Source organism: Puccinia triticina, chromosome 18A (assembly GCF_026914185.1).
Source record: "Puccinia triticina chromosome 18A, complete sequence".
In the NCBI taxonomy this organism is placed as follows: domain Eukaryota; kingdom Fungi; phylum Basidiomycota; class Pucciniomycetes; order Pucciniales; family Pucciniaceae; genus Puccinia; species Puccinia triticina.
Genome location: NC_070575.1, coordinates 628,240 through 647,565, shown reverse-complemented (window position 1 = coordinate 647,565; position 19,326 = coordinate 628,240). Strand labels below are relative to the sequence as shown.

General features: G+C 47.8%; 1 protein-coding gene across 1 annotated transcript; it reads right to left on the bottom strand.

Moving 5' to 3' along the window:
- Nucleotides 1-17,901: 17,901 nt before the first annotated feature.
- On the bottom strand, nt 17,902-18,647 carry PtA15_18A80 (uncharacterized protein; the record flags this gene model as incomplete). The annotated part of the gene is made up of 2 exons (XM_053165038.1): nt 17,902-18,348; nt 18,417-18,647. 2 exons carry the CDS (start codon nt 18,645-18,647, stop codon nt 17,902-17,904), a joined length of 678 nt encoding a protein of 225 aa, XP_053028579.1.
- Between the last annotated feature and the right edge of the window lie 679 nt (nt 18,648-19,326).

Below are 19,326 nucleotides of genomic sequence, written 5' to 3'. Positions count from 1 at the left end.
GACAAAACATTTGAGAGCTTGGGTAAGTTACCTAAGAGCAGGAGATTGGCCGCTCTCTGATGATGATGAAAATAGAAATAAACAATAGAGCAAAACAATGATCTTGTCAATTGACCTGCGTCAGTTGTCAATGCGCTCCTGATCCTTAGGATCCAGTGGTTTTATTCCTGGCAAAACGGCGGAGGAGTGATGCAACATTGTCTAAAGCAATGTTGCATTTCACATAAGCCAATAGTTTCTGTTGCCAATGGGGAACACTAACTCTCACCGTCTCTGTCCACTTCTCTTTGAGAGGGTTTGGTTTGAGTGGTCTGATCCTCTGCAACTTTGTCTAGGACTGTGTTGGATGATGCATTAGCTTTTCATCTTGACCATTTAGAGTTTGAATAAGCAGCGCCTCACATTTGGTATTTTCTGATATTCTCTCTTGTAGTGGCTGAGGTTTGGGATTATCCACAAGCCTAACTTTGCTGCTTGCTGGTATTGGACCTGCATACATCAAAAGTTGATGTGTCAGTTTTACGATGCCACATGGCTGTTTTGGACTGCGGAAGTGGTTCGCTTTGCTTACCAGATTCCGCAGCTGAGTGAGCTTGCGGCCGCTTTCTCAATTTATGAGCGCTGCACCGTTTGCCTAAGTGAGAAATCTCACATATATTACATGCTATACACATGTTACACTGTTTGTGAAATTCTTGCACGGGGGTTACATGGTGCGGGTCATTCATGCAGGGTACTTGGGGGTTACATGTTGCAGGAACATCTTACATGGGGGTTGCATGTTGCAGAAACATGTTACATGGGAATTGTGTGATGCAGGAACATTTTATATGTTGCAAAATCTTGATACATGGGTTACTTGATGTAAATTTTAAATGAGGTTACTTGTTGCTGAAATATCTACATGGTGTTTATCTGTTGCAGAAATATGTTGTACGGGGGTTACATGCTGCGTAACAATGTTATACAGGGGTAACTACCAGTTCCCGCAGACAACTCCCAAAGAGGTGTTCTGCAGAGGGCTGATTAGGCCAACAAATCCCTTTTCTGTTGTCAAAAAAAATTGAAGAAATTGTAAAGACAACTCCCCCCCCCAAAAAAAAAAGGGAAAACAACTCCCAAAACTGGTCTTGGCAATTTAAATTAGAGATGTCACTTCGCACCCGGGTACCCGCTGGGTACCCGGGTACCTGCCTCAAATTTCCAGGATTCTGGACACCCGCACCCGCACCGGGCACCCGTTGACGGGTACCCGGGTGCGAAAGGCAGGTACCTGCAGCCATCCCTCTCGATGACCGGACAGACCGGTCATCGAGAGGGCTCTCTAGCTTAACACAAGTCCCCTCCTTCGGAGGCGCTTCGGAGACGCTTCGCGCCTCCTTGGAGAGGGTTAGTTAAGCTTGGAGGGCTCTGTCCCCTCAATGACCGGACAGACCGGTCATCGAGAGGGCTCTGTCCCCTCGGTGACCGGACAGACCGGTCACCGAGAGGGCTGCAGTCCCCTTGATGACCGGACATACCGGTCACCGAGAGGGCTGCAGTCCCCTTGATGACCGGACAGACCGGTCATCGAGAGGGCTGCAGTCCCCTCGAGGACTGGACAGCCCTCTCGACCGCCAGACCGGTGATTGGGCTGCAGTCCCCTCTGTCCGGTCATCGAGGGCGAATTTGGGGCGGGTACCTGTGTGGGTACCCGGGTACCCGCCTTAAAAACCCAGGATTCAGGATACCCGCACCCGCACCTGGCACCCGTCACTGAAGGCGGGTACCCGCCCACGGGTGCCGGGTACCCAGTGACATCTCTAATTTAAATCCAGAGATGGGAGTTGTTTTCCCAATGTTTGGGAGTTTTTTTTTCAAGACTCTTTATCTATGCATCTGTATTTCAATACTTTTGGGCCTTGAGAAACACTGGGTCAGCTATGCTATCATTAGCAATAGCGCAGCTTAATTCGACTGGAACTAAGAGGATTTCTTGTTAGAATAGCTGTTAGCGGTATTTTGCTAGCACTAACCTGCAGCAACCAAAAACTGCGCCCACTACACTATGTTAATTTGCTGTTTTTAGGAGGGGGTTTCCTCTCAAAGTGGCATATTGTAGCTTGGTGTTAGTGTAATACCACTTAAAGAACACTAACTCTATGGCCGCAGCGGACTGCACTCAGGGTGTAAATGGGTCGGGCCGACCCAAAAACAACCCAAGACCCGTCAGGTTTTGGGTCGGGTTTGGGCACGTTTGTAAAGAAAATGGCATGACCCAAACCCGACCCAACCCAACTTGTAAAATTGTTGGGTGGGGTTTGGGCAGCCTATTTCCTAATTGGGTCAGTCTGTAACCCAAATATGACGCCTCCAACGGTCAAGTTGGGGGTTTTTGGCGCCTAATAGGTTGGGTCAAGGGTGAAACCGATCCAATACATGTATTGGTATTTATCAATATCGGATTGTTTTTTGGTCCGATACTGTGTATTGGGATCGGATCTGAAAACCAATCCAATACTTGCTCTTGTTATTTTAGGTATCAGAGTGGCCAATATGATACACTGGATCTGGGTTTTGTGTATTGGGATTTGTGGACAATACCAACAAATACCAAATACAGTATTGCCGGTATTGGCACGTTTTACATTTGAGCAATGGGTGTGGGTGCATGCGGCGCAGCCTCACCAGATTCAGGTGAGGGACATTCAGCTCCCGGGTTCCTAGGTCCGGTCGGACCTAGAATAGGAACATCCAACCTCTGCCAATACCAACATGGCTTTGAGTCGGAGTTGGGGTCGTTCTTCTAGACGGCAATTGGCTTCTCCACCACCCTCTCAGCCACCACCTGGCCAAGTCACTCCCTCTCAGTCTTGACCAACATCTTGCCAGTCAACCAGAATAACCACACCCGTCCCGACTGATCCCAACTACTTTATACCACACAGCGACTCTCAAAAGTTGTTGGGCTCTCAAGAGCGCACAGCTAAACAAAAGCGATCTCGACCATCCTCATCAGCTTCGACTAGTACTTCCGCACAACCCAAGAGAAAGAAGAAAACAAACAAAAAGAAAAAGAAAAACATCGCTGAATCAACCAATGGCCTTGCGTCCGAATCCGAATCCAAAGCTGATTCTAACTCCGACTCAACCTCCCAGCCTGGAATCACTGATCCCAAAACTTTAGAGGTAATTGACTTGAACCAGAATTCCGATGAAGAAAACTGGAGGTTCATCCTTCAAAAGAAGAAAAAACCAGCAAAGGAATCTGAATTCCAGGACATCAATGATTACTTTCATCCACCTGTGTGTGCAAAAGGCAAGGTAAGTAGTCCTTCTCTGGGGTTCATTGTCTCACTCAGAATCAATTATTGATAAAAAAATTCTTAAATATTGCACTAGACTGAGCCCATGCTCTACAAATGCGGATGGTGTCACAATATTTATTGAAAAGGAGCTGGTACACGCGCAAACCTCGTCAAGCATTGTGATGGCAATATTCATCGAGCCCCTTGTTTGGAACAAGCCAAGGCGATTGCTTCTGGGGTCAAGCTCCCTTTGACCGCAAAGGAGATACAAGCCAAAGAGAAGGAACCCAAGAAAAATCTCCTGCAAAAGTGGGTTCATAGCAGCAAATTCGATAATCAGACGTTCAACCAAATCCTTGTCCTCTGGTTGGTGCAACATTCTTTGCCCTGGAATCAAATCAAAGACTTTATCCTCGGAGTGGCTTTCAACTACCTTCGCCAAGCATCCAAGACATACACTTGGGTCTGGGCCGCAACTGAGGCCCATTGATTGTACTTTCACCTGCAGGAGAAACTCTTATCCGAACTGCAGGTCAGTTCTTATCTGTTGTTGAGACAAATTATGATACCTTCATACTCAATCCCTTGCTCTGATTTGCAGTCAAACAGCTCAAAGTTATCGCTCATACATGACGTCTGGACTACTAAGGGGAATCGGTGCGCCTTCTTAGGAATATTGGTGGCTTACATCAACGATCATTGGGATTTCAAGATCAGACATTTGGCCTTCAAATACATTGCTTGGACGCATAAGGGTAAATATTTAGCAATCCCAATGGCCAATATACTAATCAAGTCACATTTGCACCAAAAGATAAGTAGTTTGCATACTTTATTCATGCTAAACTCTTTTGTCGCTTTCTAATCAGTTTTCATTTGAATTAAATACATCATAGCTCAAACTACTGATTCGGGTTCAAATAACATCACCATGGCGGTTGAAGTCAACCGCTTGATAGAGGATAAAACTAAAATTAATGCCGGTCTTGCCGATAATCACATTCAATGTTTCTGTCACAAACTAGCTCTTATCCACTACAAAAAAAACTCAAGAAACTGATGTCAGTTGACATGCAGTTACCATGCTAGTACTTTGATCAGTGTCTGGGTTCTTCCAGGGCACTTCCAGCTTGCTTCCAGGGTAGCTCAGCTTGGCCAGGTGCCAAGCCACAAGGCACAGCTGCTCAGTGCTCAATTTTGAGCACTGTGCCTCCAGGTGTCCTCAGACACTCAGCCTTGACAATGGACTGCACAAGTCCATGGTGCAACCTCATGGATGCCTCCTAGCTGTTGTGACATAGATGTCACATGCATCTCCCGGACTCGCCGCAGCACGACCAGTACTCCTCATCCCGGGACAATCCCAGCTTGAGGACACAAAACTACGAGGAATATAGAGTGAACCAGCGAGCCATACCTGAATACTAGCCACTTGGGTACATACAAGTGCATCGACCGGGAGCAACCCCTCCCAACTCAATGACCTGACTCGAACCCCTCAATGACCGGCACATGCCAGTCATCAAGATGGTACACAACCCCTCGATGACCAGCACAGTCCAGTCATCGAGAGGGTACACAACCCTTGCGATGCCGGCACACACCGGCCATCAAAAGGGTACACAACCCCTTGATGACTGGCACACACAGGTCATTGAGTGGACCAAGACCCACTCGATGACCGGCACAGTCCGGTCATCAAGAGGGTACACAACCCTTGCGATGCCGGCACACACCGGCCATCGAGAGGGTACACAACCCTTGCGATGCCGGCACACACCGGCCATCGAGAGGGTACACAACCCCTCGATGACCGGCACATTTTAAGTTGTCTGTTAGTCTGCTACCATGATGTATCACCACAGTATGGAGGGCTGTCGGATTGACCCATGAGCACTACCAACCAACCACCCAGCTGGCAGCCACAAGCGTCTGTAGCCTAGTTGGTAAAGGCAGCACTCTAGTATGTGTCTCAGCTTAGCTGAGGTCGTGAGTTCGACTCTCACCAGACACATCTTCATTTTACAGTCTTTACAGCACACACCGGTCATCGAGTGGACCGAGACCCACTCGATGACCAGCACAAGCCAGTCATCAAGAGGTACACAACCCACTCGATGACTGGCGTGCGCCGGTAATCGAGAGAGTACACAACCCCTCGATGACCGGCACACGCCAGTCATCGAGTGGGTACACAACCCACTCGATGACCGGCACACACCGGTCATAGAGTGGGTTGTGTACCCACTTGATGACTGGCACAGTCCGGTCATTCAGAGGGTACACAACCCTTGCAATGTCGGCACACACCCGCCATTGAGAGGGTACACAACCTCTCGACGACCGGCGCACACCAGTCATCGGGGGGTCTCAATCCACTCGATGACCGGCACAAGCCGGTTATTGAGTGGGTTGTGTACCTCTTGATGACTGTTGTGCCAGTCATCGAGTGGGTTGTGTACCTCTTGATGACTGGTTTGTGCCAGTCATCGAGGGGTTGTGTACTCTCTCGATGACCGGCGCACGCCAGTCATCGAGTGGGTCTCAATCCACTCGATGACCGGCACACGCCGGTTATCGAGTGGGTACATAACCCTCTCAATGACTGTTGTGCCAGTCATCGAGTGGGTTGTGTACCTCTTGATGACTGGCTTGTGCCGGTCATCGAGTGGGTCTTGGTCCACTCGATGACCGGTGTGTGCCGGTCATCAAGGGGTTGTGTACCCTCTTGATGGCCGGTGTGTGCCGGCATTGCAAGGGTTGTGTACCCTCTTGATGACCGGACTGTGCCGGTCATTGAGTGGGTTGTGTACATCACCACTCGATGGCTGGATGGTGATGTCAACCGGGAGGGATTCCTCCTGGTCGACAGGTGGATGTGGTTGGCCGGGAGGTACTGCCCCCGGCCACCTGTTGTATGCTGTTGTCTGCTCCTGGTCGACATGGTTTCCCATTGTTGAAGGAGCTTCTTGAGGCGGAGGCATTCCACCCGGTCAACAAGAGGCAGGAGGGGCTGATGCTGGCTGACAAGCCCAGGTTGGCAAACCATGGATCTCCTGAGCATTTGCCTCAGAGACCATGGATCCCAGCTGAGCAATTGCAGCTCAGAGCTCAGTCTTGTCTAGTGCACTGTGCACTAGAATGATGTTGTGCAAATTCCAAATATTCCAGGCTGTTCCAGCCTGGGATTCATTTGTATGAACCTGGTTCTAATTGAGTATTGACTCAAGTATGCCGCATGTCAACTGCCAGCGGTTTCTTGAGTTTTTTTTTTCATAGTGATCCTCAACGCTGGGCTCAAAGCAATTGATGTTGCAAAGAACAACCGGGTTCAGTCAAATAAATCAACTCTTGGATTCGTACCCGGCTTATTGGACATTGCGGATGAATCAGAAGATCACGCTTTGCCAACTGATCCATTTCAGTTAGACCAAAACTTTGTGCTTGAGCTCGAACAAGAGGATTCTGATTCAGAAGATAGTGATAATGAGACTCCAAAAAAAAAACAAAGATAAATTAAATTTAATTGCCGCCACCATGAAAAAGGTATTTTCTTTGCCCTTGGTCCTCCCGTCATTGTGTAGATAAACTGACTAACTTTTTATTTGCTCAAGTTCAACTTTATCATTCAAAAAATTACGTCCTCTGCTGCTAAGCGTTCCGAATTCAATACGTGGGCCAAAAGACTCGAGTACTCTGGCCCTGGTCTCATTGCAGGATACGGGATACGCTGGAACATCAAGTTCAAGAGTAGGGAACAAGGCTGTCATGCTCGAAATGTGATAAATAAACTCATTGAGAATGAGCGAGACCGACATGAGCGCGAGGGAGGTAAAAATCACTTCAACGAGCAGGAAATCCTTCGAGGCGACTGGGATATTATCAAGAAAGTCAATGACATACTTGGGGTAAGCCATTCCCATTGCATCAACATCTGAACGCTCTTGTATTGGTTTTTATACAGGAATTTTACTTCCTCACTAAGAAGATGGAGGGCGATCTACCATTGGGATCAATGCTTCTAGATCAATACAAATATATCAAGGACCACTTACAGAAAAAAGCAACACTGACTACCAAACCCAAAATCCAACAAATGATAAAAGTGATGCTTGACAAGACAAAGGGGTATGTTGGCGAGGCATTGAAATGTGATGCCATCCTGCTTGCAACTGTCCTCAACCCCTGCTAATCCAACAGTGGTATCCTGCCCACTTTGACTATACTCAAATACTTCTTCAAGGCAAATACAACGAGAAGAAAATAGAACCCGAAGCCCGGACAGCAACAGAACAATCACCAATCAATAAATCAAGAGAAACACAGAAAGACAATTCCGAGGACATTGACTTCTTCCCTGAGGCCGTTGATCCTACCTCCGATGAATTAACAACTTACCTCACGGGTAAGCATAAGTTTGGCGTCTCGCAAGCAGCAAACTGTTTAAAGTGGTGGAAGGTCAGTATCAATCTAGATACTCGGCAAGCTCATGTTGAATGCAGCTAGATACTGACAGAAAATTCTTACAGGACCACGGCCATGAATTCCCGGTCTTATCATTACTAGCTAGAGACTATCTTGCCACGTGTGCCACATTGGCAAGTATTGAGAGGTGCTTTTCAGCGGCCACAGATGTTTGTGGTCCGGACCGGGGTGGCTTAGCTGCTTGAACAATCGAAAGATGTGTAAGTTCACACCAGTGGATCCAACAAGGATTTCAGCCTGATGGCCCATTCCTGGCCGCGCAAGAAATCATCTCCAGTTACGAACAAGAGAAACAAGCCAGAGTCAAAGAGACTCAATGATATAATATTTTCTTTTTATTGTTTCATTTAATCAAAGGCCCCACTCAGTCTGCTATCTACGTACAATAAACATAAAACCCAAAAAAAGACTGATCTCCAATAAAAACCTCTTCTGCTTACTCCCAGCCCCCACTCAGTCTCACATGTTATCAAAAGTAGTTATTGTTTTCATTTTCTATCACAGTGGCAATCAATTGTGACTTCCACTGCCCAATACCAGCAATACTGTATTGGTATTGCTTTGGGATTGCGTTACAATACACATAATGAGAGCCTGGGGGATCGGGCCAGCCAATACAATACAGCCAGATTGTATTGGTTGACTGGTACAATCCATGATTTTCTTATCCAGGGTATCAAGACATGCGATACGATCCCAATAAAAGGGCTGGTATTGGATTGGATTGGATTGTTTCACCCTTGGTTGGGTCAACCCAAGACCTGAACCAACCTGACCCAAAAAAGTATGACATTGGGTTGGGTTTGGGCAGCATATTTTAAAATCTGCCCCGACCTAACCTGACCCACGCTAAACATTGGGTTAGGGTTTGGGAGCTGTTTTTCAACCCTAACTCAACCTGTTTACACCCTGAGACTGCACTAAGGGTTGCTACGCTAGTGCAAGAGGGTGTTTTACTGTAGTTTAGCGTAGCAGACCACTGTTGCCTTGAGTGTCCCTTGAAGTCACTTTTTGTGACTGGCATGCGCCCTGCTTCATTTTGAATTACACATCTTGCACTGTACAGAATGAACTTACAATTCTTATTGGTTGTGGATTTGAAAAAATATTGAAAAAAGGGGGACAGCGTTCACTATGAAAAATCTCAAAAAAAACACTGCCAGTTGACATGCAGCATACTCAATTCAGCTCTCAATTAAAACAAGGCTCATACAAAAGAATATCAGGGTGGTACACCCTGGAATATTTGGAAGTTTTTCAACTTCATTACAGTGGAAACTGAACTAGACTGAGATAAACAAGACTTATTATGATGTGCACAAGACTGAGCTCTGAGGCAGATGCTCAGCTGCAACACTTCAGGGTTTGCCAAGCTGCTGGACAGACCATCCCCTCCAGCCTGGTTGACAAGCCAGTGTGCCCTTGCCAACCAGGAGTAATCCCTGGTTGACATTTGTAATCAACCTTCTGGCATGTCAACTGACAGCACTTTCTCCAGTTTTTTTTAATAGTGTTGGAACATTGCTGAAATAAATACCAGAGGAAAAGAAGGTGCAGAAACTCACGTGTTGGTTGATAATGTCTTTTCTGGGATAACGATCTTTGTTCTAGAAATACCTATTAGGATCACATCTGATCCTATCCTAGGGTACACCCACTTTAAGTGAAATTCCCAGATACCAAATCCCTATGTGTCCCATAAATAAATTCCCTGCAGGATTGAATCAAAAAGGAGTGCCTCTACACCAAAGCAGAATTTCAGCTTCTTGCACTGGGCAAGTTTTCCCATTTTTCCAAGGTCACTGATAGTGATAGCCCTGATTTTATTTCTTGGCATCAATTTTTATGTAGTAAAACAAATAAACAGACAATTGTTTGAAGACTCTTGCAGGGCTCAGGTCCCCCCCCCCCCCCCCTCCCATAATTTCCTGCAGCACGTGTGGCAGTCCACAAGAATCTAGATTCTACCTACAGCCCACCTAAACCCTAGAATCTAGATAATTTTTAGAGATGGCCCCGGCGAACCCGTTGCGGGTACCTGCTATCCGCTGGCGGGTACCCGCCAGCAGGTGCGGGTGCGGGTGCGGATGTATGAGATTCCGGGAAAAAGTGGGTGGGTACCCGGATAATTCAACCCACACCCGCCGCACCGCCCACCGCTTTAACCGGAAGGCCTGATCCATTCCAGTTGCCAAGGTTTAACAGCCTTGGCAGCCAGAAAAACCCACCTGGTTGCCGAGGACACACAACCTCATTGACCAGGAGGGATTCCTTCCGGTCACCGGGGCTGTATCTTGGCGACCAGAAGGAGAAAATCCTGCCGGTCGCAGAGGTTACAAAACCTCGACGACCAGGAGGATACTATCTTGCTCACGAAGTTTTTAAAAACTCGGCGACCAAGAGGAAATGGTCCTGGTCGCAGAGGTTAAATAACCTCAGCGCGCAACCAGCAGGTAACCTCCTGGTCGCAGAGGTTACCTCGCCGACCAGAAGGCAACCTCTTGGTCGCCGAGGTTACCTTGCCGACCAGAAGGCAACCTCTTGGTTGCCGAGGTTACCTCGCCAACCAGAAGCTAACCTCTGTAGAGCGCAGAGTTGATAGATGTGATAGAAATAGGAAAAACTCCCCCAAGGGGAAAATAACATTGCCATGAGAGTACGGTATTTATAATATATACAAGTATGTAATTGGGTTGGTGAGAAAGTATGTAAAAGAATATACTAGAACTATGTATATATATGTAAGTAAATAGTATGTGTATATGGAGTAAAGTGATGAGAAATATGCAATAAACCATAAAGCCATAGCCCCGCCACAACACTCCCCCCCTCAACAACCCCAAATAAAAAGAAACTGTGAAAACAAATAAATGGGTGAAAAGACAATATGAGAATAAATTGAAACAGTGAAACAAAATAAACAAAAAAACAGAAACAGAAATTGAGACACAATTGGAAAAGATTTTGAAATACAATGCCAAGGGTTGAAATTCTGGTGTGTAAGGAGAGGCGGATAAGAAGGGATTTGATCCAGGACGGCCAATTGACAATAGAGAATTCACCGCGGGTGGGTCCTGGAGCTGACACATAAAATATAAAAACAAGGAGGTTAACTTCTGTCGAACCAATCATCCTCCTGGTTCAATTTCAGGATCAACATGATCCGGAGGGAGACAAACAATCGCGGGGGGCGTATGATCCTCGCAGCCAGCGCATACTTTCCCCCCAATACTTGCCAAGATGTGAGACGGTGGCCTTAGACCTGTCTGAGATAGAAATTCCGATACTTTACGCCACCCAAGAGCCTTTGTGAGAATGTTGGCTAACTGGTTGTTGGTTGAGATCCATTCCAGCCGAACCTTGTTGGTGTAAAGGAGTTCATTTATGATGTGGAATTTGCAATTGATGTGCCGATGTTCTTTTTGGGTGCCGCAGTCCTTTGCGATGTAGACAGCCGCCTTATTGTCCGAACAGATCTTGGGAGGAAGGACCAGGAAGAGACCAGAAAGCAGGGACCGTAGGAAACAAGCGTCCTTGGAGGCAAAAGACAAGGCCATGTATTCCGCCTGGCATGTCAACCTAGCCACACAAGTCTGTCTTTTGGAAGCCCATGATATGGGTGAACCCCAGACCGTTGAAATGAAACCATGGACTGATCTCCATCCTTCCCCACCCCAGTTGGCGTCCACGAACGTCTTGATGCAGTCCAGTTTGTTGCCCGTCAACTTAATCGGGAGAGTGAGGTGTGCTGTGAATCGAATGTATGCTATCAAATGTTCAAGAGCCTCCCAGTGAGATCGGTCTGGTGCCATCGAGAATCTGGCCAAATAATTCACCGCGAAAGAAAGATCCGGCCTTGATCCCGCAGCCAAGTAGAGAATGCACCCTATGCGCGAAAGATAATCCCGATCCATCTCTGTTGCGGGGTTGGAAACCAAGTCAGACAAAGGAAGTGGCGAGCGCGTCTTGATACTTGAGGGACTGTAGCTCATAATTTTCTCCACCAGCATCGGTTGATCAAGAGTGAATCCTCCATCAACTTCTTTCACCCTTATGCCGACTATGCTGGACAGCTTCTCATCCCATTTCAGGTCAAGGGCTGAGTCGAGGGCCTTTTTCAGAAGATACATCAAGGCCTGTGAGCTTGCCGTAAATAAACCGTCATCCACGTGAACCCACAAAAACGCCATGCCATCCTTTCCCTTGTATATGTAAGTTGACTGATCTCCCAGGTTAGGTCGAAAGCCAATTGCCGCCAACTTGGTCTTCAGGTGGAGCCACCAACATTGACTAGCCTGCTTTGTGCCATAAAGGGCCTTTTTCAACTTTAGAACACAGCCGGGAGAGACCTTGACGCCGGGAGGAGGTTTGATATACACGTTGTAGTCGATGTCACTGTGAAGGAAAGCAGATTTCACGTCAAAAGACGCCACCAGCCATTGCCAGTAGGAGTCTGAGCAAAGGAAAAGTTGGCGTAGGAGCAAATGTCTCCCCCACGTTGACCCCGTGGACCTGACAAAAACCTTGTGCAACAATCCTTGCTTTGAACTTGGTTATCTCTCCTTCTTGATCATGCTTGAGGGCAAAGACCCAACGACAGTTGAGTACTTCATAGTCGTCAGAACTGGGAACCTCCTCCCAGACGTTCAATGACAGCATCATGAAGATTTTGGTGTCGCATGCCTTCATCCACTCGACACTGAGATCGGAGTTGAGCGCCTGCTGATAAGTTTTTGGAGCGTTGGACATGAAAGGAGATGTTGACAGAACAGAAGCCAGCAATGCGTCCTGAATTTCGAACTCTTTGATCTGCTTAAAATCGCCTAAATGCAAAGCCTGTATGGAGTTTAGGACCGCATTCAGTGTGCCTGAGTTTGTCATCTGTGAGGGAAGCTCATCTTCATGGAAAATGACCGAGGCCCCAACTTCCAGTTTCTTGGATACTGGGTTCCAAAGGATCCATCCATGCGAGGTGTCCGAAATCCCAACATGAATGAACGGCGACGATCGTGGAACAAACTGCTTCGGATATTTGATGTTGTGGAGATATGCCCGGCAGCCGAAAACTTTGACCATGTCTAACGAAGGCGTCTTGCCCAGGCAAAGTTCGTAAGGAGTCTTGGTGGCATCGTCGTGTACAATTTGGTTGAAAATGAACGCTGCCTGCTTGAAAGCAAGAAACCACAGAGAATTCGGCAGTTTTGCATGGATTAAGAAAGTCCTGGCCATGTCCAGCAGCGTCCTGTTTGTCCTTTCTACGCCTCCATTCTGGTGGTGCTCGTACGGTACCAATAACTCGTGCCTGATGTTGTGCATCTTGAGGTAATCATTGAATTTGTTGAAGATGAACTCCCCACCGCAATCCGATCTGATGCAAAGAACGTCGTGAGAGCAATGTAGTTTGAACTTTTCAATCCAGGAAATCACCTCCTTTGCAGCTAGGTCCTTAGATTTCAAACCAAAAACCGACGTCATTTGAGAGAAAATATCATGCACAACCAGACCATAAGTACTGCCATCCAAAGCCGCCAGGAATGGTCCAACCAAATCCACAGAAACTATTGCTCCAGGCTTGTCCGCTATCTGTCTGGGAGGTGACTTTACCGGCGTATGGGTACTCTTTGCAAGGGAACATGAATTGCATTTTCCCGAGGGCTGACTTATGGGTTTATCAGGCAACCCCAGAACTGCATTATAAGTGATGGACTTATTCAATGTTCGCATTGCTAAATGACCCAGGCGGGCATGCCAGGTATGAGAGGACAGAGAAGACAAAATTGGACTGGAGTGGCGAGTATCGGAGCAAGAAACAGAGGAATTTGGGGCAGTGGTTGAAATATACCACCAATAGTTATCCAGATACAACGGGAATCGCCAACCGCTTTGAGTAAGTGAAAGATCCGCTTGAGAAACCAACCGAGCTGTCCCACTTGTTGAAGAAACCAACCAATAATACCGTGCCGCGAACATGCTTGCATAGGAGAACATTGCTGAGGAGTAGAGTACCGTGAGCAGTTGGAATCCTGGCATCTCCAATTCCGTCTACGGGAATGCATTCTTCAGATGCAACACGGAGTTGAATATTAGCCGGTTGCTGCAAAATGAAGAACTTGGACTGCGACGTTACATGATTAGTCACTCCCGTATCGCAGAGTACATCTCCTGCGTTTTCCGGATTGGCCGAGACGGACACCAGGGTTCCATCAGAGACTACTAATCGATTCGATAATACTGAGGACTTCTTCGGTTGCCATCCTGGGTTTTGCCTCTGGGGATCTTCGAGTGGTGGTAGCCCCTTCTTGACCCTGGGGCAGTCCTGCGCCCAATGGCCCCAATCCCAACAAACATTACAGGGAAACTCGGCCGTCAGATACGTCTTTCCCCAATAGTCAGGTTTGTGTTCCTTCTGAGCCGACAAAGATTGACCGCCGCCACGACCTCTTGAGCCTCTTGAAGCAAAACTGCCACGGCCTCTTCCTCCTCTCGAGGACCCAGTCCCTCTCTGAGACGCCATTCCCATCAACGACAACGACGATCCCGCCTGATGAAGCCTTGACACCATGTTGAGAATCTTGGTCGATTTGATGACAAGGTTGGGCATAATCGCCAATCAAGAGTCAATTGCGTCGGTTAGCGCTTGACTGTATCGTTTGAGGCTGGCGTGGAAAGAAAGGGACAACAACTTATCTGTTGTCAACCCTCCCAGTTGCTTCTCCAAGTCAAGCCAGCTCCTCTTTAAAGACTCATAGCTGGCAGCAGGTGAATCTGAGGCATCCGGGGCTAGCGCGATGTCAGACCATCGACTGATGAGAAGCGACCAAGAGGGGTTTGCAAATCTCTTCTCCAGAGAAATCCAAGCCCCGTGCGCATTCATCCCGTTGAGCGATGAGCGCAGCGCCGGATTGATCAAGGCCTTGATGACCGCAAGGACTCCACAAGAAACGTCCGGGTTTTGTTAGTATCGGTCCATCTTGAAGTAATTGAGTCTCTTGGTGACCGTGTCCACCAAGTCCTTGACCGACGCCGCCCAGTGTGGATAGTTCGATCCGTCGAGAGCTAGGGAGGGTTGAACATCTTTCCCGAGTTGTTGCCACTTAAGTTGATTATTGACAGTGGCCGATTGAGAGACTAACAGATTTTTGATGAGTAGGAGCTTGAGCATGTTGCCATCGAAGTTCAACAAGCCATTTTGGATGATCTCCTGATTCAGCATTGCCGTGAAGTCGGGTTCTGGAATCATTTCTTGTTGGGGAGGATCTGGGCGGGGCTGGTTGTATTCTGCCTCTTCTTGTTCGTCGAAGGGATTGTCTTGAAATCGGGCCTTACCTTTCGAAGGACCGACAGAAGGTTTGTTGGAGGTCAAGGGGCTGTTTGAGGGTCATCCCGCTGGAGAACCCTGAGGATAAAGACCGGGTAGAAATGGGTTTTGAGATTCCTCGTGTTCCGACATGTCCAGTGAATCTTCTTCTGGTTGTTTGGTTTTGGTGGGAGTTACTCGCGTGGTGAAGTCTGGCGTTATAGTTGGCAGGCGTTCGGAACAAGTATGAACCATAAAGATGTTTTCTTAAGATATCAATATAAAAATTGAAAAATCTTAACTGAAAATGGGGATATCAAGGCTTGAGCTTGAAAGATCCCAAGCTTGAGAGTGCGGATATCAGTTGAAGTCTGAAAGATCCGAATCCTAATCTATCTTTGCTATGCTCCGCTGGTGACAGCGCGGGCTCATAACCTGTAGAGCGCAGAGTTGATAGATGTGATAGAAATAGGAAAAACTCCCCCAAGGGGAAAATAACATTGCCATGAGAGTACGGTATTTATAGTATATACAAGTATGTAATTGGGTTGGTGAGAAAGTATGTAAAAGAATATACTAGAACTATGTATATATATGAAGGTAAATAGTATGTGTATATGGAGTAAAGTGATGAGAAATATGCAATAAACCATAAAGCCATAGCCCCGCCACAACAACCTCCTGGTCGCTGAAGCTACCTCGGCGACCAGAAGACAACCTCCTGATCGCTGAAGTTACCTCAGCGACCAGAAGGAAACCTCCTGGTTGTCAAAGTTACCTCGGCGACCAGAAGGAAACCTCCTGGTCGCAGAGGTCTTATTGCAACCAGAACGGCTTCCTTCTGGTCGCCGAGGTCATCCCTCTTCGACCGAAAGGGGCCCCTTCCGGTCGCCAAGATGAGTTTCAAGGAGCATGTATCCGCGGGTATCCGCGCGGGTACCCGCCCAGGCCGGCGGGTACCCGCCAACGGGTGCGGATGCGGGTACGGATGTCAGGATCCAGTCAAAACAGGCCGCGAGTACTGCGAGGGTACCTGGGTGTGACGGAGCCATCTCTAATAATTTTCCAAGTACAGCCATTCTTGAAAAGCTTGTGGGCTTGAGGCCAAAAAAAGATTTTTTTTATTTCAGCCATAGGCCTGTACAGCTTCACTGTACAGTGGGTCATCTAATGTTTTTGGCACCACATTTTTGAATGCAGAAGCTCAGGACACAGCCTTCAAGTCATGAGATTGGCTACAGGGGTGGAAAATAAGTTCCAAAGAATGATTATGAAATAAAAAAAAGTAAAAATCAAAAAATGAAAAATGTGGAATTTTTTTAATTTCTTGCAAATTTCTCAGAATGTTCATTACTGTTCAAACCAAGGAGGGAAAATTAGAGAGCACAGTATGGCATGCAACAAGAATGATAAAAAATGAAAATTTTTGAAACCATTGCCAATGATTTTTATCCCACTTTCTTAAATCCACACAATCCTAGACCTCTGGATCTAAGTTTTGGGGTGTTTTTTTCTCACAAAATGTCACAACACCAGGGAAAATGTGATGACAGCTGGTGGCAGGTGACATTGAGTAAAACATGTTCAGACACCTGAGCTACTGTGGCAAGACTCCACTATCAAAACAATGGCCCCTTTGTGGTCATTGGGGAGTCCCACTCAATGGGTTTTGGAGTATGATTGGAGACTGAACAAGAGTCTTCTTCACATCACCTGCCCTCAGGTGACCTCAATTTTTCCCTGGTGCAAACAGCCCACAAATTGCACAATACATGTTGAAATCCCCAAAGGCCCAAAGGCCCTATGGATGACCCTCCAGCTGTGCCGCAGCAACGAGCAAAAGTGGGCTGGTTGTTAGAGTAGTCCAGGAAGGCCCTAATCAAGTGATTAGTGGGCTCCCAGGGAGGGGGTAGGACGAAACCGGATCCCCTGGGGGGACAATCCGCTGCCAACCCCTCCCCCTTTTAAATAAGCACAGTCATGTTTGTCCCCCAACAATATCCTGACTGTTGCCCCACACCACGGGCCCGTTGCCATCCGCCACAATTAGCTTGTCGCCATCTGCCACAGACTTGTTGCCATCCGCCACGGATTTGTCGCCATCCGCCACGGATTTGTTGCCATCCGCCACGGATTTGTCGCCATCCACCACGGATTTGTCCTCATCCGCCATGGGCTCGCCGCCATCTGCACCCTGGGACCTGTGAACGCTCTGTACAGCCAGTAAATGACTGGACTCGCGCATGCATGCAAGGCCAGTCGTCAAGACAAGTGAGCATGCGCGCTAAATTTTTCAAACCCCGCTCCAACCCCGCCCAAATTACGCATGTCTTCGAAGATTACAAGTCGCACCATCTCTTTCCAGACCGCCCGCCCACTCCAAACCTGGCTCGACACTCCAAGCTCAGCACCAGCAGTCGCGATCCACCCCGGCAGTTTGCGACCTTACAACTCGCCACCCTTACAATCTTCAACCCTCCAACAGCCTACATCCACCGGCGTTTTGTTATGACTCTCGCCGCTTGTGTCTGCTTGTCAATACCGCCACCTGGAGAAGACTTGTCTATTGGTATGTCTTCCCTTCCCCTGCCCCCTTTTTGGTGTACAACCCCGCCCTCCCCCTTTTTTTGGTGTACGACCCCGCCCCATTCTGACTAACCTCTTAGCTGCGACTCTTACTGCTCATTTCTGCTCGGCAATACCACCCTTTATCCGTCAACAAGCATCATCTCAACCTCAATCTGGACATGCTGGACGCCCAAATCACAAAGACTATCGACAGCAAGTCGGACGCCGACCTCAAGCTGAAGACAATCTGCCACCAATTCATCCTCAAGTTGTCCGGTGGTTGATTCTTCTCCGGGCAGCGGCGATGGCGGTCCTGCTCTCTCTGAGACGAGTATCGCATCCGTTTGAAAACTTGATCTGACTGTGGTTGAGGTTCTTCAGCTTATTCATCAAGGTGATTGGCTTGAAGATCAGCAAGTCTTTGAAGCTTGGGTTCAGGATCTCTTTCAAGACATTGGTGATTGGCCCGAGATCGACGGCCCGCTCGACTTGGACAACATCCAGTGTTCGGATCATTTCCTTGAGGATCAACAGATGTCTGATCACAAACAGCTCCCGATCAATCGAATTCGCTTGGATCTTCGAGCTCATTGCCGGAGTCGTCGAGCTGGCCTGGTGGCTCGTGCCCGAGTTCATCATGTTGGAGGCTTTGATGATTGATTCCGAGCAAATGCCTACCGCCTCGCCGGCGAAATCCTCAAAAATAGCATCCTGTTCATGTGTGGTTTGTTGTCAGTCACCTTTGGACGCATAGTTGGCAATGTGTGCAGCAAACATACATTGACATACGTATGCAGCCTTGATAGGACCCACAAGGTCTTCCTCAAGGTAGGATACCAATTTTCCTGGACGCCTTCAGACGGAAGCCTGGACTTAAGTGTTGCATGAGGATGCTCGAGGAGTGGGGTGGGAGGATTGTTGGTACTCTTGGACTTTTGGCCACTCTGCCGACGTTTCTGGTTGGCCTGGATGAGCTTGTTAGGGTAATCAGGGTCCTCGTGTTTCGGCATGTAGTTAGCCACTTTGGTTTGGATGATTTCTTGGGTGCAAAAGATCAGGCGGGTTTGGATGTCTTGAAGGATCGGCTTGAGGAGAGTTGAGAACTTGAATCAAGACTTGTCTGCTGTAAAGTGATCATCCAAGTTTATTAAAGACAGAGAAACACAGAAACAAAGATCAAGGGTTCCCCCTACAAATTAACCAAATTACAAAAAAAATGTGAGGGTTCCCCCTTTCAAAAAAAAATAAATCACAAAAAAAAGCCTTCTTAAGACAAAATCCAAACACCACAAACTGGACCCACTATCCATCCCTGTCTAGCAGGGTTTAAAATAGTGGATGGCCCCCAGCGCACCGCATTGAAGGCATTATGCAAAGGGGGGCCACCGAGTAGAGCCCCTCAGACTGTGCAAGTGCAACAGCGGAGGGGGTTGAGGACAAACCACACGCTGGAAGTACAGCGGCAGAGGACGCCCTGGGGGACACAAACAAGCAATCAAACTCCCTGCTTATATAGACAATTCAGCACCACCGGGCACAGCCCTCAAGATCCATGGCACATTCATCCTGCCTTGACAACCACACCACCGCCACGCCACTTCCGTACCTCTGACCTGCGTGGCAAGCGCTCATTTCCTTGCCAACCACCCCCTTGCCAAGACAACCGCAACAACCGCTAGGACCTACTAA